This window comes from Crocuta crocuta, unplaced genomic scaffold, assembly GCF_008692635.1.
Source record: "Crocuta crocuta isolate KB4526 unplaced genomic scaffold, BGI_CrCroc_1.0 scaffold661, whole genome shotgun sequence".
Taxonomy (NCBI): domain Eukaryota; kingdom Metazoa; phylum Chordata; class Mammalia; order Carnivora; family Hyaenidae; genus Crocuta; species Crocuta crocuta.
The window spans coordinates 91,079-116,558 of NW_027532618.1; the positions used below are offsets into that span (position 1 = coordinate 91,079).

At 39.2% G+C, this 25,480-nt stretch overlaps 1 protein-coding gene across 1 annotated transcript; it reads right to left on the reverse strand.

The window, feature by feature from the left end:
- Nucleotides 1-216: 216 nt before the first annotated feature.
- On the reverse strand, nucleotides 217-25,093 carry FMO2 (flavin containing dimethylaniline monoxygenase 2). The gene is made up of 8 exons (XM_077780637.1): nucleotides 24,959-25,093; nucleotides 12,731-12,919; nucleotides 10,624-10,786; nucleotides 8,090-8,232; nucleotides 7,574-7,773; nucleotides 3,361-3,716; nucleotides 1,565-1,637; nucleotides 217-568 (listed from the first exon to the last, which is right to left on the reverse strand). Exons 1-8 carry the CDS (start codon nucleotides 25,088-25,090, stop codon nucleotides 217-219), a joined length of 1,608 nt encoding a protein of 535 aa, XP_077636763.1. The 5' UTR covers nucleotides 25,091-25,093.
- Between the last annotated feature and the right edge of the window lie 387 nt (nucleotides 25,094-25,480).

The following is a 25,480-nucleotide window of genomic DNA, read 5'->3' on the forward strand; positions in this document are numbered from 1 at the left end:
TGGTGAACTTGAGGAAAGGGTGGAATGGCAAAGAAATTTCATGATGCCATTTCTGTATTTTACATGGACCTAATTCTGCTAATTCTCTACAACCATATCTCTGTTCCTCTCAACTCTGATACATAGAATCTAGATTTAATATTTTTTCTTTTAGTTTTTTTTTTTTTTTAAAGAAGAGCTGACTGACAGTAAAGTCAGAATCTTTACTCTGACAGATTAGAACCACTGAAGCTGGAAAAAAAAGGCCAAAACAATAGCAAGAAGTGCCAGGATTTTCAACAAGAAGGGAACTGGGAAATTAGATGAAGCTGTTAGTGCCCGTGTCTTTAAAGGCTTCAGTATCCTCTGTTTCTGGGTGACGATGGCACTTCGGGCTCCTTTCCACTGCCCGGGCCCAGTGAGGCGGTACTGGTAGGAGTTGCAGGGTCCGAAATAAAGCTTCACAGCCAATGTGGGATCTTTAAGCAGGAGAGACAGGAGATCTGGCTTTGCACCTATCTCTGAAGCGAGCTCATCCAAGTAGTCGATGTAATTGGTCTGCAGTGTCTGGCTCTGACTTTTCCCAAACCTTAATGAAGAATGTAAAGAGGGCAGATTCACAAAATGTTATAAGTTACATAAGGACTAAGTAGATGTCTGATAGCTGTTGAAAGAAAGAAGGGATGAGTGAATGAATAAATGAGTTTTGAATAAATCTCTGGTGGAAGGTATGAGCTTATCCTATGAGAAGGCCCAAATCTCAGATGGAGAGTAGGCCGTGAAAGAAATAGGCATGAAGTTATGGAAGTTCTAGGAAGGTGACAAGGTTTATAAACAAGGTTATTACTTGACCCTTAGTGAGTAGCTTCATTTCTCCAGGCAAGTACAAATTAATCAGGATTGCTGCAAAGATTCATGAAGATGAAAACTGAGCTCAGTGTCTTGCACAGAAAAAAATTCTTAATATTTGCTTGTTAACTTATTAAAGTACTTGGCAAACTTGCTGGCATATAATAGATGCACAGTAACTGTTAGATTAATTAGAATTTGGCCATGAGAAAACCCCTATGTGTGATGTTCTACCAAGTTAACTGTCCAAGGGTGCTTGATCACTATCAAACCCCATTCTACATTTTCACAAAGCATGCTTCTTTGAACTTTCGCTTCACACCAACTGCTTTTAAAATTTTTTGATAGTACACCCCATAGCTAACCTTCAAGAGACACTCAGGCCATCATCACCATCACTGCCTCTCTAACGACAGAGAATGAGCAGCCTGAGAAGATATAGAATTGAACACTGGCATCACACAAAGCTGGAATAAAATTAAGTCCAGGAAAAGTGTCCTGATTTGGTAAAAGGTCTAGCTTTATGTAGCTGGTTCTTAAACTAATATGTATAAGAATTACTTAAGGAGAACATAGAAATACAGATTTCCAGTCTCATCCAGAGGTTTTGCTTCAGTTGGTCCAGGCCATGACCCAGGAAGTGTTTACGAGACAGCTAGGTGGTTCTAGTGGGTAGTCAGATCGCTATACTTTGAGAAACACTGTTCTATGTAAAGAAGTAGAAACAAATTCTTACAGATCTATTCTTTTTTCACTCCTCTTGATAATGTCTGCCATCATAGTTCTCTCCGAGGGCAAGGTACACAAACCTAGAAACAAAAGACTGGTTTGAGTAGTGGGTTTGGTTCAATATCCTTATTTATCTAGTAGTTGATTCCTACCATTAAACTCTGGCCATTTACCCCTGTTAGGCCAGTCAGGGCTGCTGTGTTGAACTTTGGGGTGTGCTGCTCTTCTTGAGTGCTATGTGATGCTGCCCATAAGGGGAGCACAGGCTACTGCGTGAACTCTGAGGTGGAGGGAGTAAAGAAGTGGCTGGAGAAGGAATGTGAGCCTGAAGAACAGGAAGGCTTATGATTTTTACATGTAGCAAGATTTGGAAAGAGATGCTCTATGTTTTATATTGTAACATTCTTAGCATGCCCTTCAAGGCTCCTGTGTCCTGGGCCCTTCTCCAGAAAGAATAATCTCTCACCCCTCTCTGCCTCATATGTCAGATTCTGGGAAAAACAAACAGCTGGTAATTCTCTATATCCATCATGCCTCTGTGATCTGGCTCAAGTGATTCCCTCTTCTGCGCCTGAGAAACCTGGTCATCTANAGTGTAAGAGAAGTGGCTGGAGAAGGAATGTGAGCCTGAAGAACAGGAAGGCTTATGATTTTTACATGTAGCAAGATTTGGAAAGAGATGCTCTATGTTTTATATTGTAACATTCTTAGCATGCCCTTCAAGGCTCCTGTGTCCTGGGCCCTTCTCCAGAAAGAATAATCTCTCACCCCTCTCTGCCTCATATGTCAGATTCTGGGAACAACAAACAGCTGGTAATTCTCTATATCCATCATGCCTCTGTGATCTGGCTCAAGTGATTCCCTCTTCTGCGCCTGAGAAACCTGGTCATCTAGGAAGTTTTCCTTGACCACATGCCCTCCTTTATCCCACTCTGTTGCTGCTAAACACTCTTTATCTTCTTCTCATGCCCTCCACGCATTCCTCTACCAAAGCATTTGTCTAGTATGTAGAAATGATCTGTTTAAATTGCTCTCTAGGGGTGCCTGTGTGGCTAAATTGAGCATCTGACTCTTGATTTCAGCTCAGGTCATGATTTCAGGGTCATGGAATCAATGGGCTTCATGTTGAGCATGGAGCCTGCTTAAGATTCTCTCTCCTGCTGCCCCTTTTCCCCAGTTGTCTGCTCTCTCTCTCTCTCTCTCTCAAATAATAAAAATTATATTGCTTTCTGTTCCACCAGGTTTCAGCAAAAGGCTAAGTATTCAGTGAGTTTTGGTTGAGTCGAATTAAACTCTGGGGTCAGGGAGGAATGCAAGAGGCTATACAGATACTTAGAAACTTTTCAAGACCTTTAATAAATTTGTAAGGATCTGTGAGATTGAATTTCTTAATGTATTGACTTAATTTGGAGCTGATGTGCAGAAGACCATGGGTCTTTTGATTTGCATGTATTCAGAGGAATTTATAAACATCATCTAGGTAAAACCAGGAGTCTTAGATCTTTTCCTTCTCACCTATTCTCTCATGATTCCAGGAAAGGATAATACATACTCAGCTTTATGACAATTGAAATTCTCTGAACTTTCTAATATTTTAAAAAGGATAATTGCAGATCTTTATTATTATTCTATCTCTGTATTTGTTACTTTGAAAATTCTCCACTAACTTTTTAGGATGATAATCTCATGAGGGCAGTCCAAGTTTGGCAACATTCTTACTGGCAACCTCCTTGTCTAAACTTACTACTGATCAAATTCCATCACCTGTAAAACCCTCAGTCCCTCACTTGCCCCCTCACATACCTTTGAAAACTCTGGTTGCCCAGCGAGCTTGAAGTTCAACAGTTGGGAAAATGGAGCCTAGGGGCTGGATGAGACCAATGCATGCCAGAGTTGACTTCTCCAAGTGAGGAGGGAACATGTATTTATACAGTGAGACCATATTATCCTCTACTTTAACAAGTGAATCTTCAAGGAAGGGAAAAGAGAAAGCATATCCTGTTGCAAAGACAATGACATCAATATCCTTCTCCACCGTTCCATCTTCAAAGATTGCTGAAGTTTCTGTGAGCTCTTTCACTCTCGGTTTCACTTTGATGGCTCCATAGAGTATACGACTTGGAAGATCATCATTTATTACAGGTTCTTTCATAAGATATCTGAAACACCCAGAGGAAAACATTCAGAAGGAACATTTAATAAGGAATCTTGGAACTCTCTTGATATTTTATGGGGTTGGCTCTTCAAATAAAGAGGTATCTCAAATATCCAGAAAACTTTATTTTTTTAAAAGAGAGGAGGAGAAGGAGGGGAAGACAAAGTCTCTACACTCAGCACAGAACTTTATGTGGGACTGGATCTCAGAACTGTGAGATCACGAATGGAGGCAAAATCAAGAGTCAGTCACTCAACTGACTGGGCCACCCAGGTGCTCCTATCCATAAAACTTTCTAACTTGATGAGTTGGTCTACTCCAAACCTTACTATCTTGATGACTTTATTCTTATGTCACAAATCTTTCCCTCGACAAAGAAGGGAATGCATGTAAGTGATGTGGGTGAAAGACATTTCAAAAAAAGGTGGCATCCCTAGGGACTTAAACAAAATATGAGTGTCAATCCCTGAATATTCCAGTAATTATTATCCCATTGATATTTCCATCATTGTTTTATGTTATCTGCCTTTAATTATCATGCTGTTCCATTTAATCTCTATCTGATCATAAAGTAAGAAAGGAAAATTTAGTTAAAGTCCCATTAGTTTTGAAACTTTATTAAGGGATTAGTATTATAATTAATGTATAAGATGAAGTTTGGGGATATTTTTCATTCCAAATATCCATGGAGTCTTTGCGTGTGATACCATGCATGATAAAGTATGGATGTATTTCTGGAATCCCTTTTTGTAGATTTGAGAACCATTTTTTAATATAAGAAAATACATGCTACATGTATCAAATATCAGAACTGAGCAGTCATATGGCGTTTGTTGAAAGATTCCGAAGCTCTTCTGTTTTGTGTATATTTTTTAAAGTAGGCTTCACACCCAGCATGGAGTTCAATGCAGGGCTTGAACTCACAACCCTGAGATCAAGATCAGAGCTGAGAGCAATATCAAAGCTCAGATCAAGAGCTGGATGTGGGGGCACTGGGGTGATTCAGTCTGTTGTGAGTTTGAGCCCTATGTCAAGCTTTCTGCTCTCAGCACAAAGCCTGCTTCAGAGCCTCTGTCCCCCTGTTTCTCTGACCCTGCCCTTCTTGTATTCTCTCTCTGTCTCTCTCAAATAAGTACAGTTAAAAAAAGAAAGAAGGAATGTTTAACCAACTGAACTTCCCAGGCACCCATTTCTGTATTTTTTTTAAAGGGAAGGAGCCTGTTATCACTAAAGAAAAACAAACATTCATAAGGTTTACTCGTGTTTGTAAGATCAGTGATATATGACTTTGAACTCAATAGAGATTTATTTTTTGGCAAAGAGATAGTGAACATGTTCTCAAAAGCTGCTCATAGGAATAACCCTTATGGTATACTGAGTTAACAAAGCATTAATTCACATGGAGGATTTGGGACACATGTCCCACCGCACCCTTCTGAAAGGAAGGTCTCAATTTCCTAAAGCAGCCTTTTCCAAGGCAACTGATGGAATAGGAGAAGATATTTGCAAGTGACATATTGGATAATAGGGTAGCATCTAACAACTATAAAGAGTATACCAAACTTAACACACAAAAGAAACCAAATAATCCAGTGAAGAAAAGGGCAGAAGACATGAACAGATACTTTCTCAAAGAAGACATCCAGATGGCTAACAGACACATGAAAAGATGTTCAACATCACTCATTAGGGAAATAAAAATCAAAGCCACAATGAGCTACTAACTCACACCTGTCAAAATGGCTAAAATTAACAACTCAGGAAACAACAGATGTTGGCAAGGATATGGAGAAAAGGGAGCCCTTTTGCACTACTGGTGGGAATGCAAACTGGTGCAGCCACTTCGGAAAACAGTGTGGAATTTCCTCAAAAAATTAGAAATAGAACTATCCTATGATCCAACAATTACACTACTAGGTATTTATCCAAAGAATGCAAAAATGTTGATTCAAAGGGACACATGCACCCTAATGTTTATGGCAGCACTATCAACAATAGCCAAATTATGGAAAGAGTCCAAATGTCCATCAACTGATGAATGAGTATAGAAGATGTGATATATATGGAGGATGAAATTTTACTCAGCAATCAAAAAGAATGAAATCTTGCCCTTTACAACAATGTGGATGACACTAGAATGTATTATGCTAAGTGAAATAAGTCAATCAGAGACAGATAAATATATGATTTCACTTCTATGTGGAATTTAAGAAACAAAACAGATGAACATAGGGAAAGAGAAAGAAAAGTAAGATAAAAACAGAGAGGGAGGCAAACCATAAGAGACTCTTAAATATAGAGAACAGGGGATTGCTGTAGGGGTGGTGGGTGAGTGGGAGGATGGGCTTATGGGCATTAAGGAGGGGCCTTGTTGGGATGAGCACTGGGTGTTATACATAAGGGGTAAATCACTAAGTTTACTCCTGAAACAGAGAGAGAGAGGAGAGAGAAGGTAATTAAGGTGGAATGGGGTAATAAGGGTGGGGCCCTGATCCAATAGGATTAGAGACCTTATAAAAAGAGGCATAAAAGAACTAGCTCTCTTTTCTCTCCTTCACGTGAGCATACAGTGAGGAGGCAGCTATCTGCCAATTAGGAAGAAAGCTCTCACCAGAAACTGAATCCACTGGGACCTTGATGTTAGACTTCCCAGCCTCCAGAACGGTCAGAAATTAAAAAAAAAAAAAAAAAAAAGGCAGCCTTTTCCAATGTTAGACAGCTTTGGGTATTAGGAAGTTCTTCCCATGATCCTAGTTCTGCTTCTAGAGCAGTTCATTATAAATCCTTTTCCTTTTTTAAAATTTATTATCTAAGTATAATTAACATACAGTGTTATATTCATTTCAGATGTACAATATAGCAATTCAACATTTTGACACATTTCTCAGTACTCCTCAAGATAAGTGTACTCTTAATCTCTTTGGTCTATTACATCCATCCATCCAGCCACTCCCCTCCCCTCTGGTGACCACCAGTTTGTTCTCTGTATTCGAGCCTAGTTTTTTGGTTTGTTTTCTTTCTTAAATTCCACACATGAGTGAAATCAAATGGCATTTGTCTTTCTCTGACTGACTTATTTCATTTAGCACTATATTCTCTAAGTCCATCCATGTTGTTACAAATGCCAAGATTTCATTCTTTTTTATGACTGAGTAATTTAAAAAAATGGGCAGAAGACCTGAATAGATGTTTTTCCAAAAAAAGACAGATAGATGGTCAACAGCCACTTGAAAATATACTCAACATCACTAATTACTAGACAAAGTAGAACCCCAAGAGGATATCATTTTATACCTGTCAGAATGACTAAAATTGAAAACACAAGAAACAGTAAGTGTTGGTGAGAATGTGGAGAAAAAGGAACCCTAATACAGTGTTAGTGGGAATGCAAATTGGTGCATCCATGGTGGAAAACATTATGGATTTTCCTCAAAAAAATTAAAAATAAAATTATCACATGATTCAGTAATTCCACTATTGGGTGAAAAATGAAAACACTAATTTGAAAAAATATATGCACCCCATGTTCATTGCAATATGATTCACAATAACCAAAATACGGAAGCAACCTAATTGTCCACTGACAGATGAATGGACACAAAGATGTGGTATATATACACAACAGAATATTACTCAACCATAAAAAAGTTCATAATATTTTCTACTTCTTCTCTTTAAGCATTTACTTTTTAAAAGGCATACAGAACAAATTTGGAATTCAAATCCTGGAATCTCTATAATACCTATACTGTTAGGCTGTAGTTTGAAATACCATGTTAGCAATTTGGCTCTTTACAAAGAGGCATCTCTAACACCTTTGCTTACCAATGAGTATACCATGAAAAAACAAAATAACTCTACTTGTTTTGAGGCTCAAGGCCATAATTTTCATGGTTGAACCACTGATTCATCTGCTGTTCCATCATCCATTTTCGAATTGTTTGTGGCAGGACATTTCGGAGCATGGAGCTAAACCGGGTGTGAAACACCATGTCCCAAGGATAGCCATCTTTGGAGATACGGCTCATGACCCAGGAACCATGTCTGGTGCTGATAAAAACCTAGTAAGCAAAAAGGAATGCTGTTGAAATCAGGGCATTGTCTCTTTGGGGAGGAAACTACTGTGTAGGTGATACATCACATATATGCCTCAGAGAAGTAAGACTCCCTCTGAGTTAGATGGTCGATTAATGGCAGGGCTGGGAGGTAAACCTTGGCTTCCTGACTACCAGATTTTTTTAATGATACCACACTGTAGGAACCAACTAACCAACCAGTTAATGAGTAATGGAACTTTGGTTATGTGACTGGGATTTTCCAATATGTCCCTCCTCCTTCCTCCCCTCCATGGTACAAGATAAGCAGAGAACATCGCACCTGAGCAGCTTTCTTACTCAGCTCCACGGCAATATCTGAGGCTGAGTTTCCTAGTCCAATCACCAGAATGTGTTTCCCCTCAAATCCCTCGGAGTGCTTGTACTGGCGGCTATGGAAATACTGGCCTTTGAACTTCTCAATACCTTCAGGGGAAGAAGAGAGAAATCCATGAATGATGTATATTTCAGTAAAAGTGCATTTTCAACTTTTCTTTTCCGGGGTCAATTATTTGTTTTGCCTCTTCCCCTCATAAGGGAGTTGCAATGGCAAGACAGATTGACAGACTCAAAGTGTAAAGTATATAAGAAATGCTGTCATTTCTGTGCTGGCACAGGACTAAAGAGTTGATTTTAGAGACTGCAGCATATATATTTATTAGAAAATAAACAAATGGCTTCAATGAATAGAGCAGAGTCAGATGCTGGCTTCTAACTACTCATTATGTTATTTTTTAAGTTTATTATTATTTTTTAAATATTTTTGAGAGAGAGGGAGGGAGAGGGAGGGAGAGAGAGAAAGCCTGGGAGCACAAAGAATTCCAAGCAGGCTTCACACTGTTAATGCAGGCTGATACAGGGCTCAAATCCATGAACAGTGAGATCATGACCTGAGCCAGAGTCGGATGCTCAATGGACTACCCAAGTTCCTCTATCCTATTTTGGATTGTATAGTGACACTTTAATATTGCCTAGCACATGTATGTTTTAAAATGTTATATGACATATTGTGAAGTGCTATTCTTATAATTGTATAATAATTAGAATAATATTTATTATCCTTATTTTGCAAAAGCAAACAAAAACCAAAATAGACTAAAAACAGGCACTTAGATATAGAAGGATGGTTTCTACGTTGTGGTAAGTCAGGAACTCACTGGACAAACCTTTTTGAAGACAAGTCTCTCTTTGTCTTTCTCAGGAAAATATGACTTTATTAAAGTATTTGTCTTTGATGGTGGGTTGTTTGCAAGAAACTTTATGTAATTGGTTTTCAAAGTGTGGTCCTTTGGCCAGCATTATCAGCTGGAACCTGGAAACTTGTTGGAAATGCAAATTCTCAACTTCATGACACCTTATCTACGGAGCTGGAAATACCAGAGGAGCCTAGCAAGTTGTGATTTTAAAAGCCCACCAGGTGATTCTGTTTGAGAATCATTGCTTTAGGGTAGAAGATCTCAGGCCTGGCTGTATATTAAAATCAGTGGAGCAACACTTCATTGATCTAGGCCTACCTTATACCAGTTGAACTTTTGGGGGTCATTAGGATGTTAGAAGCTCCACAGGTGGTTTGAGTGTGAGACCTGGACTGTGAACCACTGTATTTTGGGACCATGAGGGCCCCAAGAAGGAAGTATGCTCTCTGAAAGAAGGGCCTGTGAGGTACCAGGACAGAAGGCTGTGGGGTTCCATTGACTGCATTCCTCTCCTTCATGCTCTCTGTGTCCATCAATGTCCTGTAGGAGCACCTATTGCCAGGAAATCTCCTCAATAATACTGTCTATAGACGTGGCTCTGAGGAAAAGTCTCCAAGGATATAACAAAGTCGCAGTGTTTGGTAGGATAGAGAAAGCCCAAGATAGACACATGGATCTAAGGGCCTCTCCAATGGAGAACCAATTTTGGGGGAAAGTTCTCTGAAATTCCAGGGAAGATTTAGTGACTTTGGAGGAAGTTGGCTGAAGTCCTTGTGTCATGGAGACCCAAAAAGGTCAAAGGAACAAAGATGACGTGTGTGGAGCCTTTCATCTTTCTAGTTCTATCAAGATCTTAATATTATGTCCAGTTGCAGTTGCTAATTTTTCCTGTCAATCTAACCTGCATATGAAATCCCTGGACACTGTCGGGCAGCCAGATTCATCACCTCGAAATGTGTCTCCTTGGCATGGGAATTATTTTAGGCTAATAATTTTTAAGAAGCAGAGGCTCAGAAAAACCTTTCACTTCCCTCAACTGCCTAAAATAATTTATACAGAGGAGCTGCTCCCGGAAGGGAGCTGTCTCTGTAAATAANAGGGAATTATTTTAGGCTAATAATTTTTAAGAAGCAGAAGGCTCAGAAAAACCGTTGACTTCCCTCAACTGCCTAAAATAATTTATACAGAGGAGCTGCTCCCGGAAGGGAGCTGTCTCTGTAAATAACTACTGTATAATATGAACTAGGGAGACAAGAAGGAACTTAGCAAAGTCTGTTTGTTAAAATTCCTCTCTGTGTCCCATTGTTTCTGGATGGTCTAGCAAACAGTAGTTTGCTTTTTCACCTTTCAGTGAAACAACTTCCTTCCCTTTGAAGTCCCCAACCCCTGCTCCCTTCTCTTTAGCTCAGAATGGCACATAAGCCTCATTTGCCTGACTGCCTGTGGGCCTCATATCCTTATGGAGTCTCTATGTGTGTAATTAAATTAAATTTTTTCCTATTACTCTGTCTCATGTCAATTTAACTCGTAGACGAGCCAAACGAATGTGGAAGGGTAGAGAAATAATTTTCCTCCCCAACAAGACCTGCTCCGAAAAGCTGGGAATCCCTGTAGGCCTCACCTGGAAAGGACTCCAGTGGGATGTGAGGGAGGATGTGATGGCCGCTGCAAACCATAACCGCATCAAAGACAGCACTTTGCTTCTTGCTGTTGCTCTCGGTAACAACCTCCCATTCGCCAGAGGATGAGAAATCTGGGTGTTTTTTCACACTGAGGACAGTTGTCTTGGACGAACACAGAGAAAGCATCATTGAGCATTGCTCTGGCATAACAGAGTGGGGATGGGTAGACTCCTCTCAGTTTCATTTGAATCCATTTCAAGTCACTTAAGACAGAGACTGCTAAGTGTCCCCTTCTCATTCTTCTTTGGGAAGGAGCTACCAAGGACGTGGTCCTTTGCACAAGAGGCCTGACTCAGCAGTGGAAACTTGTCTGTTAAGGACTAAATAAGGACTTGAGAGAGACACATAAAAGAAAGACAAGTCCTGGGCAAGATATAAAACACATATTTGTTATTCAAGTGAGCACACAGTCAGTATTTATTAAGAATCTTTTTTGTGTCTGCCTCTGTGCAGACTCTGTATTAGAGAAGGTATCTCATGTGAAGCATTTTGCATAGATAGCGTCTAGCACATTGTCGGCATCCCATGAATGGTAGCTGTTCATATTTATTATTTTTAAAACAAAGGACACCATGTTAGTAATATAGGTCATGATCTCATTTGGATTAAATAATTTGTGTTCATTAATTTTTTAATAGAAACTCCTTTTTTACAAGTTTATTTTTGAGAGAGAGAAAGAGAGAAAATCCCAGGCAGGTTCTGCACTGTCAGCACAGAGCCTGACGTGGGACTCAAACTTACGAACCATGAGATCATGACCTGAGCTGAAATTAAGATGCTTAACCGACTGAGCCACCCAGGCACCCCCATTAATTTTTTTTAAAATGTAGTTCACTGGAGGTCTATGAATTTGTAAAAGTGCACATAAAGGTTATACAATTTTGGTGTTTAAGAAACAATGTCAAGTGGAGGCAAAGTTTTTCTTAGTTCTAGAGTCATGGCATGCTTCTCTTGCTTACAAGTATTTAAGTCCCATGTGCATGCTTTCCAAATTTTCAAATATTTTTTAAAATGCTGGGTTGGCAATTTTTGAAGCTGTTCCACTTTCACTATATGTACTATTAGTATAAAGTTTGTGAATGTACTATAAAGTGTCTGGGTATTGTTGGCTAAGAGTAAAGATTTCAGATTTGCAGTTTAGGGTGGTACATTAGCTAAAATACTGTGGGTTATTGCTACTAAAAATATGCTTTGAGAACTAACACCTTCAGGACAACTCAGGAGGCTGTTAGAAATGCAAAAGAGCTTTTACAGATTGAGTGGAGCCCTAATATTTTACAGCATGTACCAAGAGACTAACAATGGAAATGAGTGTTCCTAACCCCTCTCTAATCTCCAGGAATCCAACAACAGTAACACAAGAAACAAAAGAAACAGCTCCCTTGCAACTTTAACATGACCTTTTAAAGAACACATAATATAAATAACAATATAAGAGGGCAATATATCTGTTAAATAAATTGATTGTCAAATGGGCAAAGACCTACTAAAGCTTCTGGTACAAAAAATTTTGTTAGTCATAGAATGGTTTTGTCAGGAATTGGGGAAAACTACATCAGATACATTTTCATGGTATTTACAAATATAGAATTCAGCTACTATGAATTAATATAATATAAACCTGGACTAAAACTGAAATTACTGAGAAAATGAGATGTGTTACAAGAAAATAAGCTCTACTCACAGTTAATATAATTTAATTTTATTTCCTAAGCACAGTTACTAGTTTTCAGAGTGTAGGTTATTGATAAAAATTCAGCATGTATAGTGAGAATATGGGTTTTTGCTTGTTTATTGTTTTTGAGGGAACACAGGAAAGGTAGTTCTAATTGTATCTAAAAATGACCCATCCAGCCTTATGTTGCCAGACAATGTACCATGCCCCCCACCCCAACACCAAAAATAGATTCTATAGGCTTATGAAATGAACGGAGAGCTGTGAGCTTCTTTCGTACATATTTCTTTTTCTTAATTACCAGAGTAACTTCTCTATTTAAATGTGGGTTGAACCCAGTAGAGAAAACCATTCCCCCAAAAATACAATACCTGAAACTGAATATATTTTAGAAGATCAAACTTTCTGGCAAAGATCCTGAAATATTCCAGGAGCTTAGAATTGTGCAGGAAGTTCGGAAAGTCTTCAGGCATTGGAAAGTCACTGAAACAGGACATTTCTTTGCTGGTGTTGGTGATGACAGATTGATAGATACTTGCTCGGCCGTCTTCAACATATTCCTGAAGAATCAAACCGAAAACAGTGATAATCATGTTGCATTTAAAACGACCCCTTGGTGTTCTACTCTTCTTCCGAGTCTAGCCCTTGGGCTATGTGATCCTCTTTCACTGCTGTAAGAGGGACTGCAGTGTCTGTGTGCTGAGGTGCAGCATATGTGCTCCATCCTCCAGTGTGATAGGGCCTTGATGGGGTCCTCCAGTGTTTTTCACTGGAGGGGCTACTGCCACTGGTGGATTGGAAGTGGGGACAATCCTCCTTTTGTCACTCTGCAGGATATTGGGCAACCCTCTACCTATTAAATGCCAGCCACTGTGACAAATAGCCCCATTCCGGACCTCCTCCCAGGGAGGCTAGCCCCACCTTCCACCTCTTTAGAAACCAATAAACTCTGGGATACTGGTCAGAAAGTATACCGGGGAATTTCCACTAAAATGAATACTTCTGGGAGCAGGTAGTTTTCACATCTTAACTTGAACAGCCCACCTTCATTTTACACCTTACGCAAATCAACCCTCCTCAAGGGATAAAAGTGAACAGCAGAAGCATCAATCAAATCTTCGACTTGAAATTAAATCTTAGCCAGTATACTTATGGAGGCAGCATGTGCTATGGTTGAGTTTATAATTTCCTCTAAGCGCTGTGCATACTGATAATGCTCTTTATGTTAAATTACATAAGAACTACGTGTGGTGATTCAATGTCCCTGAAATTAGCATGTTATGAAAGAGATGTGCACAAGAAAATTTAAGTGGCACCACCCAGGAAGTCCTCAATTAATGCTTCTGCAGGCTAAGGCATCATCTAGGCAAATAGTAGTTGCTATTATGACTCAACATTGGGATGCAATGTAATGAAATGGAAAAGTTGCAGGAACTCATAAGCTCATTGGAGTAAATTACTCAATGATTCACAAACAGCATTCTGTAGTTTCCACAGAATAACAAATAAAGGCAAGTAAATACTCAACTCTAATCCTGCCACCATAATAAATCAACTGTGCATGTTTCTCTCTCATCATTATTCAGGAAAAATTATTACTTTTCCTGCCAAACCTTTAGATCAAGGCTTCTTAGTTTGTGGGCAGCATTGAAAGAGGCAGCCTGAACTAGCTGAAGGAATCTAGTCTTTGGAGTTAGACACATCTCTCTTTAGACTGTGTGGCCTAGACCCACCAGTGCAGTGAGGTTCAGTCTTTTCATCTATAAAGTGGGGATGTACTAGATGCTCAATAGTGCTATTTTAAAATTTTTTACTTTTTTAAAATTTCTTTTTAATGTTTATTTTTGGGAGAGAGAGAGAGAGAGACAAAGTGTGAGCTGGGGAGGGGCAGAGAGAGAGGGAGACAGAATCTAAAGCAGGCTCCAGGCTCTGAGCTGTCAGGACAGAGTCCAACACAGGGCTCGAACTCATGAACCCTGAGATCATGACCTGAGCTGAAGTTGGCGCTTCACTGACTGAGCCACGCAAGTGCCCGTTGTCTGTGTTATTAAGGAAGCTACAAGCTTCAGCCAAGCTGTCGATTACAGCTCCCTGTTCACTGCAGTGTATGAAAGGCCCCGAGGGTAGCTTTCCTCACAGCAAGATTACCGACACAGGCACATTCACCATCACACCTGAGCTTTCTGCACAAGAGGTTGTATTTGATTTCAAAGACTTAAAAAAGAATAAACCATGGGTTCTTTCCTCTTTTATCAGCAAAGCTATTTATATGCAGTGGTCTCACTGTGTCCTAATTTCAGGATTATCAGTACCAGTATGAGTTACCAAAGGTAAAACAACGTTTGTGCTCAGACCATGTCATTTAAGAGTGGTATGCAGAATGCTTGCTAAATAAGTTTACATTTCTAAGGATCCATCTGCTTCACACATTCCTTGATTCTCTCCTTCTCATTCATCCATCCATCCATCGATCCATCCATCCATCCATTCATGCCTACCACAGACCAGGAGCCAAATGCCTTACTGAACATGACCAATGTGTCTAACTCTCCTAGTCCAGGGTCAAGGCTCAGATTGTACCGATGTTTCAGTTTCAAGTGGCTTGATAAAAGCTGGTCACTGTGGGGTCAGCCAGCTTTCTAGGAGATTAGAGTTTGGTGTGATGTTAACTGTATGTAAGTGTTTGAATGCCAAGGGAATTTGCGTAAGAATATGAAGTGGTTTCTGTGTCATACACAAAGATACAATGACCCCAAACTCTGGATTAATAAATCATGGTATTTAAATTTTCAAACACTAGCCTCAAATTGTATAAGACTAGGGTCAAACTGATACTTCTGGATGTTTCAACGTGGTCGAATACAATGTCCTTGGTGAGACTAAATGTCTGACTTTCTTATCCAACCAAATTCTCAAACTTGGAAGTGCAGTTGACCCTTGAACAACATAGGTTTGAACTGCAAGGGTCCACTTATACCTAGGTGTTTTATAGTATAGTACTTCTAATTTTCTTAATAATATTTTCTTTTCTCTAGCTTGCTTTAGTGTAAGAATACAGTATATAATACATATAACATACAAAATATATGTTAATGTGTTGCAGAATCCAGTCTGGGCCACCTGGCAGAAGAACCAAGTGGCACTCAGAGATCTTGGAAGGGAGGAGGTTTATCTTACACCAGTAGGCTCAGAGGAGATCATTCTCCGAAGGTCTGAGCTCAAAGCATCTACAGAGGGAATAATTTATAGCCTGTTACTTCCACATTCCTCATTAATGCATGTGACAAGCAGGGTGGGAAGAAGAACCTGGCAGGGAGAGCCTTTGGTCAGGGATAAGTATTTCCTTATCAGTCCTGTTGGCCATCTTATAACAGATTTTTCCCTATCAAATTGACTATGTTATTGGTAAGGCTTCTGGTCGACAGTAGGCTATTCGTAGTTATGTTCTAGGGGAGCAAAAAAGTTTGTTTTAAGGTGTATTTATTTATTTTGAGAGAGAGAGTATGTATAGGAGAGGCAGAATCCCAAGTAGGCTCCTCACTGTCAATGTAAGGAACCTGATGTGGGGCTTGAACTCAGGAACCTGTGAGATCATGACCTGAGCTGAAATCAAGAGTTGGATGCTTAACTGACTGAGCCGCCCAAGCACCCCAAAGGAGGAGCCAACGTTTATACACGGATTTTTTACTGTTTGGGAGTCAGTGTCCCAATCCCCCTGCTCTTCAAGGGTCAACTGTATTTCATGAAGCAAAGAGATACCAATTATTTTTTCCTCAAGATCAGATAATTTTATAAGTGGCACAAAGTAAATGTGAGAGCTCTGAGACCAAACTGGATTGATAGCCTGATTCTACCACCATTAATGGCTGTATAGCTATGGGCAAGTTATATAAGTCAGTTTCCTCATTTTCTCCTGTAATTTGGGGTTTGTTAACAATTCCAACATTGATAAACTGTTATCAGGCTGAGATTAGGTGGTGTTTAGCACAATACCTGACTAAATAAGTGTCCAACACATGTCTGCCTCGATTGCTATTATTATAGATCATGAGGATTAATCTCACTAAACTAGTCATAGTCTTCAAAAAGCTAAGCTAAGATTGTTATAGTATAACCAACATGGTAGTTTTTTTCCTGTGGCAATAAAGTGGCTTTCCAATGTGGTTAGCTCCTCTGTCAGGTCAATTGTAAGGGACTCTGGAATCACGAGAAGGACTGCTTCTGATATCTGAACCCCTACAGTAGTTTCAGAACCAGAGCAAGATTCTCCTCTGGGAGTTTTACTGGTGTAATTGTCAGCAATTGATGATAACATCACAATTTTTTCCCTGAAGATCAAGTAATAATCTTTTTTATGGTTGATTGGTATACAGCTGTTAAAAAAAGCTTTGTTTCTATGTTGGCTTCCTCTGTGTTGGCTGAAGTAGATGTTTACGTGTTTAGACAAATCCGGGTAAAACTGGTTTTGCTGAGGTTGAAATGGGAGAATGATTCTTGTTAATAAACAAATACCTATCAAGTATCTTTCCTGTCCAGGCTCTGAGCTTGGAGTTAGGAACCAAATGCAAATAAGACACAGAGTTTCTATCTCCAGGGAGTTTGTTATTACGTTGGAAAAAAAAAAGGCATTTGGGCTTTGGGGATGGAAAAGCGGAGACCGAATAAAGCGAGAAGCTTTCCTCTCAACCAAGACAAAGACAGGGAGACACAGCTTTCAAAAACAGATAAACATAACTCATATTTATTTAAAATAGAAACAGTGCCTAAAAATGATACTTAAGCACAAATACTGTTCGTCTGAATTTCCCAGCAGACAGAATTTGCAACAATTTACCTGTTTCAGATAAATGATAGTATGATAAAGTATTTTCCTAATACAGAATTTTCTGAATGTCAGAAGGCTATACAGCAAAATCAAATTAGTTCAGACAGCACTGATTTAGAGTTTATGACCTTTTTGTCATAGATGGGACTGAAGTTTATCTTTCACTCTGTAAAAATAAAAAGGTTACAAAAAGCAATCTAATTTTGAGGAAAATTTTAACGGTATTATTTAACCTACTAGAGGGAGCAAACTTACATAGTGAAACTAGATTCAACTTATTATAAATGTGAATTACAAAAACTTATACATTAGTCTTTTTTTGGGTTCAAGTTAGTCATTTTCATTGTGAAACATTATCATATTGACCTTGACCAGTAAATATATGGCTAGTTGCTCTAAGCAATTGGAAATAATAAAATTATATTTCTTTGAAAATTTCTACCATTCCAAATTTTTGATTTTTCTGGTAGAACTTACATCTATCTGCTCCATTGTCTGATATGAATATGACTGAAACTATTTTATGTTCTTGTCTTAAAATTATGGTTCCCAAGGCCATTTACTGGACTATTGCATTAGAAGACTTAGGGGAGCTTTGAAAAACATAAAGTTTGAGTAGGTCTGGTTTGGGTCCATTCATCTGTATTTAAGAAGTGCTTCCCAGCTCATGTGGCTGGGTGGCTCAGTCTATTAATCATTGGCCTCTTGGTTTCCACTCAGGTCATGACCTCACAGTTTGTGAGTTGGAGCCTCAAATCAATGCTTGGGATTCTCTCCCTCTCTCTCTTCTCCTCCCATGCTCATGCTCTCTCTCTCCTCTCTCAAAATAAATAAATAAATAAACTTAAAAAATAAAAAAGGACGTGCTCCCAAACTAATTCTTAGGCACATGAACATTGGGAGCCACCATCTTTATTAGATTGTCACTGCATTCTGCTATCCCTCTATTAGGTTGGTACCTCCCTAGATCTCTGTCTTTGCTCACTGTTAGTGACTCCCATTTTTAAACTACCTGACCCCAATATTGCCCACATTTTTTACTGTCTTCAGGGTAAAGAGTATACTTGTTGGCATAGGACACATGTTCCTCATGATGAGACCCTGACCATTCTCTCCAGCCTCATCAATTTCTACCCACCCATCTGCATCCTTTGTTCTAGACACACCAAGTGACTTTATCTTCTCTAAGTGTGTCAGATTTCTCAGACTTCTGTACTTTTGCACATGCCATTCATTCTATGACACAGGCATGATCTCTGCTTATTATCAAGACAAATGAAGCATCTCATACTGTAGGAAGGCTGCCCTCTTCTCTACCGAATGAGGTTCTTTCCATAATACTTAGAGTAACGGCCCTTATAAAATTGCACACTGATAGGGATTTTCTTTAGTATTTCCCCTTCTGAACTATAAGCCCTTAGCCTGCAGGGACTATGCATTTGTGCATGTTTCATACTGTGAAAATTAATAACAGAAAATCTCACTAAAATGGAATTGGGAGGTTTTAGCCCTACCAGTCATAGTCAACTGCAGACCCAACAGGAAGAGATGGACTTGACCTTGCACAGGGACACTACTTTACTCTTCCATTTGGAGGAAGAGACACTTTTCTCACCCCATTGGACAACAGCTCAGCTAACGAGAAGCTACCATACCTCAAACCTCAAGTTTACTCCAATGGGGTTTTAGTTTATAACAGCCTTCCCAACTTACCACTTTTTCTCCTTTAAAAAACATTCCTTTACTTCATTCCCTGGATTTCCTACAGTTTTGCCACAGCTTGTTTGTCCCAGACTGCAATTCACTTTTATTCCTGAATAAGCTTATCTTTTGTTGGTAAAATAACTGATAGTTTTTTACTTTTAAGGTTAACGGTACCTAGTAATGCCTGGGACATGGTACGAGATCAGTTATATGCTTGGTGAAAGAATAAAGAGTATGTAATTAGAAGCATTTTTCCATCACTCCAAATAGGGCTTAATGATACTAAAATGGACAGTCAGTAGCATAGAAGGAATGAGTAAATGGTTTTGTGAGTAGCATGCTATAAACTGTTTTCTGTTCTATCACCTGCCAACATTACTTCTTTTAAAATATTGTGGCAAGTTAACCAATGTATATCTTGTTGTTGTTTTTACAAATAGTTTATTGTCAAGTTGGTTTCCATATAACACCCAGTGCTCATCCCCACAAGTGCCCTCCTCCATGCCCATCTCCCCCTCCCCCCCACACCCATCAGTCCTCAATTTGTTCTCAGCATTCGAGTCTCTCATGGTTTGTCTCCCTCTCCCCCACTATTTCCCCCCTTCTTCTCCCCCATGGTCCTCCACTAAATTCTTCCTAATCCTCCTATATGTGCAAACATATGGTATTTGTCCTTCTCTGCCTGACTTATTTCGCTCAGCATAACACCCTCAAGGTCCATTCATGTTGTTACACATGGCCAGATAGCATTCTTTCTCATTGCCATGCAGTATTGCATCGTATAGATAAACCACATCTTCTTGATCCATTTGTCCGTTGATGGACACTTAGGCTCTTTCCATGGTTTGGCTATTGAGAGTGCTGCTATGAACACTGGGGTGCATGTGCTCCTATGCATCAGCACTCCTATATCCCTTGGGTAAATTCCTAGCAGTGCTAACCAATGTATATCTTGAACTACTGGTGAACAGACTTAATTGAGACACATTCATAGTATTTTATATTTCACTAACTAGAGGTTTACAAATATCTAACATGTTAAATTTGATTGCATTAAATGGGCAGCAAGATACAAAAACCCAGGTTATATTGAATTACACTGTGAGAGATTCTTGGGATAAATTTACTTAAGAGAATGCCTTGAAGTAAAACAAAGGAAAGGCAGCTATCTCTTCTGGAGAGGAAATGGCCATTCATTCAGTGTAGAATGAACCAAGAGGAGTAGAATTTGCCACCCTAGAATATGTCTGTTTGACATGGGGATTATTTTAAACTGGTTAATTTTTAAGAAAGAGTTGACATAGGTGAGGCTTTGAAAATAGAGCAGAAGTTACCCTTTTGTTAGAGATATTTACTTGCACAAGCGAAATCTCCACTTGTAAGGGTGTCTCCCTTGCTGTACCAGGATAAAGGGGATGCATCAATCTCTAGAAACTCTTATCAAAGAAGAAGGCAATGACTTTAATCTACACAACAAACTTACTCTTACTTACTGCTTTTCCTGGTTACCTCCTAGAACTGACTCCTCACCTCAACATCTCTTGTCTTTAGCTAAAAATAGTATTTAAGATGATGGCCATTTTGGGGAGTTACTCAGTTTTCCTGAGTCTCTTCCAGGTATACAAGAGATATACATGTTACTAAATATTTGTTTCTTTTCCCCCTGTTACTCTGTCATATATCAATTAAATTATTAGATCTGTTGCTGTAATATATCAATTAAATTATGAGACCAGCCAAAGAACCTAGAAGGGAAGATGGGAAAACTTTTCTGCCCCTACATTAATCCTGTATAGTGTTAAACTTCAAGTGAACAGAATGTGCTGCTAAAAAGAAGAAGCCAATAGAAACAAAAGAGAGTCTGTGGAGCACAAGAAAGATAGAGAAGAGTGCATGTTCAGGTCAGTGTAGAGATAGATGGTACCACCTGGGAAGTTCCATTTGGTGATGTCCCAGGTGTCTGTTTCATATTTTTATGCTCCTATTTTTAACATTTAAGTCAACAACATTGATGGAGACAAGTACAGGTGATCAAATTTGTGTATAATCAAGGCATAGAACCGAAAGAGCTCAATAAGAACAGACAGAATTGAAATTTCAAATAAACATTTCTTGACCAAGGATAACCAACTAAATGCAGTGTGACATGCACAAATGTGAATTCTTATAAATAGAATTAACAATTCAGTTTCAGGGGCGCCTAGCTGGCTCAGTTGGTTGAGTGTCGATTTGACTCAGGTCATGACCTCGTGGTTTGTGAGATCAAGCTGGGCTCTGTGCTGACAGCTCAGGGCTTAGAGCCTGCTTTGGATTCTGTGTCTTCTCTCTCTGCCCCTCCCTTGCTCACACTCTGTCTCTCTCTCTCTCTCTCTCTCAAAAATAAATAAACATTAAAAAAATTCAGTTTTGTAAGTGGCCTGGATAGTTCAAATAGAACCATTTTTGGAATAATCATTGGTATAAATGATTGGAGTTATGTGAGACAAAGCATGATGGAGAAACTATATATTTAATCTCAATATTGTGGCTAGTTCTAACACCTACTATTTATTAGGCACTATGGGCAAGCCACTTACCCTTGGTTTTCTTATATTTAAGTTGAAATTAGTAACAGATAATGTAAGAGAGTATTGTAAGTATAAAATGAGATAATTCATATGAAAATAATTATATGAATGATAGCTTTAACTTTGCAAATGCAGAAAAAGCTAATGCAACATTAAATTGTTTTAGCAAATGTAGACTATCCAGGCCTACTGAAGCATAAGTCATGGTGGGCAACTGTTAGACCAATTGATCATAAATCCTTCAAAGGGATTCATCCCCATTGTCTACAGCAGTACCAACACCTCTTTGGTTCTCAAAAAATATATATGTTGTAAAAAGAAATTGGCTTGGAATATTGGATTTTGTGTGAGTTATATTTTAAGAGAGAAAGTGATATTTCAGACTGAATCTAAAGGAAGGATGAAGAGACATTTAAAGACTATTATATGAAGATTAAAACAATTGAGTATATGTAGCTGGGAAAAGATATCTTTATAACCAAATGTTAAGGAAAACAAAAACAAAAACAAAAACGCGGTGTATATTGGTAACTTTCCTGTGAACACAGTTATCAGGAACAATGAAGGAGGCGGAAGAGGTTAGTGGCTAAAGGCAGACCATGCTTTTGTCTCTCAACACTTCAGCAAGATTATTAAGTGTGCAGGCTCAGAAATCTTATAGACCTTCACTTTTGTGCTTTTCCCATTACCTGTGTTCCCCTGGACAAATTGTTCATTACAAAATTCAACTTCTTCATACGTCCATGAGGATAATCATAATACCTACTGAAGGAGCTCAGGACAGACCCTGTTCTCCCAAAGTGCCACTTGGGCATGTGGATTACTTTGAGCAGAAGGCACTTGAGACCCTATAGGCTCAAGAGAAACTTTTGTCCTCCCTTTACCTTAGAGAAGAATCTAAATTGAAGGCTTTTTCAGAATAAGGTTTATTAACAGAGATAAATGTGATCTGAGTGACCCATCTGAATGGTAGAGCAAGCATCTACTCTTATAATTGCCTTGTCAAGTGCATACCTTTCCTTTAAAGTCCCAGAACCCCACCCGCGTCTTCTTAGTTCAGAATGACATGTTTACCTTATTTTCCCTGACTGTCTTTGGAATTTCTATGTCTATGTGGATTCCTCAGGAATGTCTATTACATTTGATTTTCTCCTGTTATTACTCTGCCTTATGTCAATTTGATGCTTAGTCCAGTTAGAACGACTTTTGAGGGAACAGGAAGTCTTGCTCCCCAAAATTGCTTTTTAGGATTATGAAGAAAAAAAAAATAAGACGATGCATGGACAGTTACTTTTCCATTGCTGGAAACGTGCTAAAAATAGGTTAATTACGCACCCTGCCCATGTTGCAAGGCTGCCACTAAGGGGTGCCAGAAAACCTTTTGGAAAAATTCAGCACCCTCCAAGCTGGGCATGGGGCAACGAGTCTTAAATTTTGTTTTTACTTGTCAGCACTAAATATATTAGGTGATCTTAGAAAGATTATGTGTAAACATAGAACTTAAGGAATAAACTATTTTCGAAATTGGTCCTTGATGGTAGAGTAATGAAGAGGCGAAGCTTCCTTGGGAGTGGGTGTGGCATCTCCCAGCATCCTTTGCAGTGCCTCCTCCCTTTGGCAATCCAGGCTGTTGGTAATCAAGACCCTCACGTGGCCTCACTCACTCGGGATATTTTGCATACTGTATATTTCACACTGCAGAGATTATTTGTCTTCTTTGGGTTGAGAAAATTGTTTCTCTATTGGATATAGTTTTGAAAGGTTTGAAATGTGATACTGTTAAAGGCTTCTGGAATTATATACTTAACCATTTTATATCTAATAAGGTTTAATTAATTCAAATTTTAATCTAACTTTTGTAACCCATAGGAAAGTATCTCTAATTCTGAAATGTTAAACACTGGCAACTGGGATTAGGATAGCAGGAAAAATATTTTGGGGCAGAAAGAAACCTCCTTGGAATTCATCAAGTCATATTTTTGACAGATCACTTAAAAATAACTCTCACAGCTTCTATCACCAAATTGATGATAATCAAATAAGGGACATCTGGCTTTTTCACTTTTTTTGAAGTTTATTTTTTGTTTATTTTGAGAGAGAGCAAGCAGGGGAGGGACAGAGAGAGTGGGAGACAGAATCCAAAGCAGGCTCTGCACTGTCAGCACAGAGTCAGATGCAGGGCTTGAACTCATGAACCCATGAGATCATGACCTGAGCCGACCGAAGTCAACGGTTGACCACTTAACTGACTGAACTGCCCAGGCGCCCCTGGGCATTTGGCTTTTTGGTATTAAGTCCCAAATCAGGTAATAAGACACTGACAAATTTACTACTAAGTATAAATTTGTTAGAACTTCACATTTCTTCTTTAGGTTAAAAAAATATCTACCTGGAGCTGGGGGAAAACCCAAATGGAACCTAGAGTGAACAAAAGTAATACAATTCCTGGTTAAGACAGGAATGACCACCTTGTTATATCACCCTTTCAGGAAAAGCTATAATGTTTCTTCCTTCCTTCCTTCCTTCCTTCCTTCCTTCCTTCCTTCCTTCCTTCCTTCCTTTCTTTCTTTCTTTCTTTCTTCCTTTCTTTCTTTTTCTTTCTTTCTTTTCTTTTCTTTTTTTGTTAATTATCTTAGAGAGAGGTGAGGGCAAGCAGCACAAGGAGGGAAAGACAGAATATTAAGCAGACTCCATGTTCAGCATGGAGCTTGACACTGGGCTCAAAGTGGGGCTCAATACCACGACCCTGGGATCATGACTTGAGTCAAAATCAGGAGTCTGGCACTCAACTAACTGAACCAGTTCCAGGAGAAGCTGTTTCTAACGATCAGTTGTTAGTAAGAAATGAATATGATTCAAGCTGTTTTTCCAGTTTCCTCTCTGCAAGTTACCTGTTTTATATAAGGATCAACATCTCCACCATTAGCTTTGATTATGTTCACATAGGTGAATGAAATGATTTTTATTTGATATTTGTGCAATTTGCTTGCTAAATCATAAGATTCATTGGAGACTCCTGTTAAGAAACAGTTTCCCCTTCTCAGAAGATTTTGTTTTAGAAAGTCTGGGTTGGTGTTAAGTATCCTTAAAAACCCTCTAGGTGTGTCTTATATGCATTTGAGAAACCCAAGGTTAAAAATTCCATTTGGGCATAAAATTTAGTTTGAACTTGCAAAGCATATGTGCTAGATGTCTGTGGCTTCTCCCTAATTGGTCATCTTGCAGACAGAGCCCTTTGGATGATCGCTGCTAATGTCAGAATCTGCTTTTATTTTTGTTTATTTTATTAGACAGAGAGAGAGAGAGAGAGAATCTTAAGCAGGCTCCATGCTCAGCATGGAGTCTGATGTGGGGATTGATCACACGACCCTGGGATCATGCATGACCTGAGCCAAAATCAAGAGGTGGTCACTCAACTGACTGAGTCACCCAACTGCACCTTGGAGTCTACTTTACTAATGTAGCAGCACAATGTGTTCAAGAAACACAAAAATGTCACTTACTTTGAACCTCCACAGCCCTCCAATATCTTCAGTCCTCTCAAAGCAAGTGGGTTCCAGTCCCTCATCCACACAGCACTTCAGTGAGACCAGGCCACTGACTCCGGCTCCAATCACTGCCACCTTCTTTGCCATGGTCTCCTGTCGAGGAGCTGATCAACGCTGCTTCTTCACTGGTAAGAGAGTCCTCGTGGTGTGGTCAGTAATCAGCTTTCAGTGCAGTAGAAGTGACAATATCCTAAGCAGCACTAATTGAACAAAATTCTTCATGAGTCAAATTCCAGACTCCTCCTCCCCTTCCTGGTAAGAAACCAAGCTGTTTCCCTGGAGCTGGCTGCAGAGTCTGTCTGGGTCTAGTATTTAAAAGCAACCCATTTAACAATGCCAAACAATTTCATAACATAGCACTAGGTATAGGAACCAAGTTTCAGGACATGGTTAGAGTGCTGAACTTTTTCTATCAGCTACTATCCCCAGCTGTTATTATCCTTACGTTTGTTTTGCCTTTTGGTGCTGTCTCCTTAA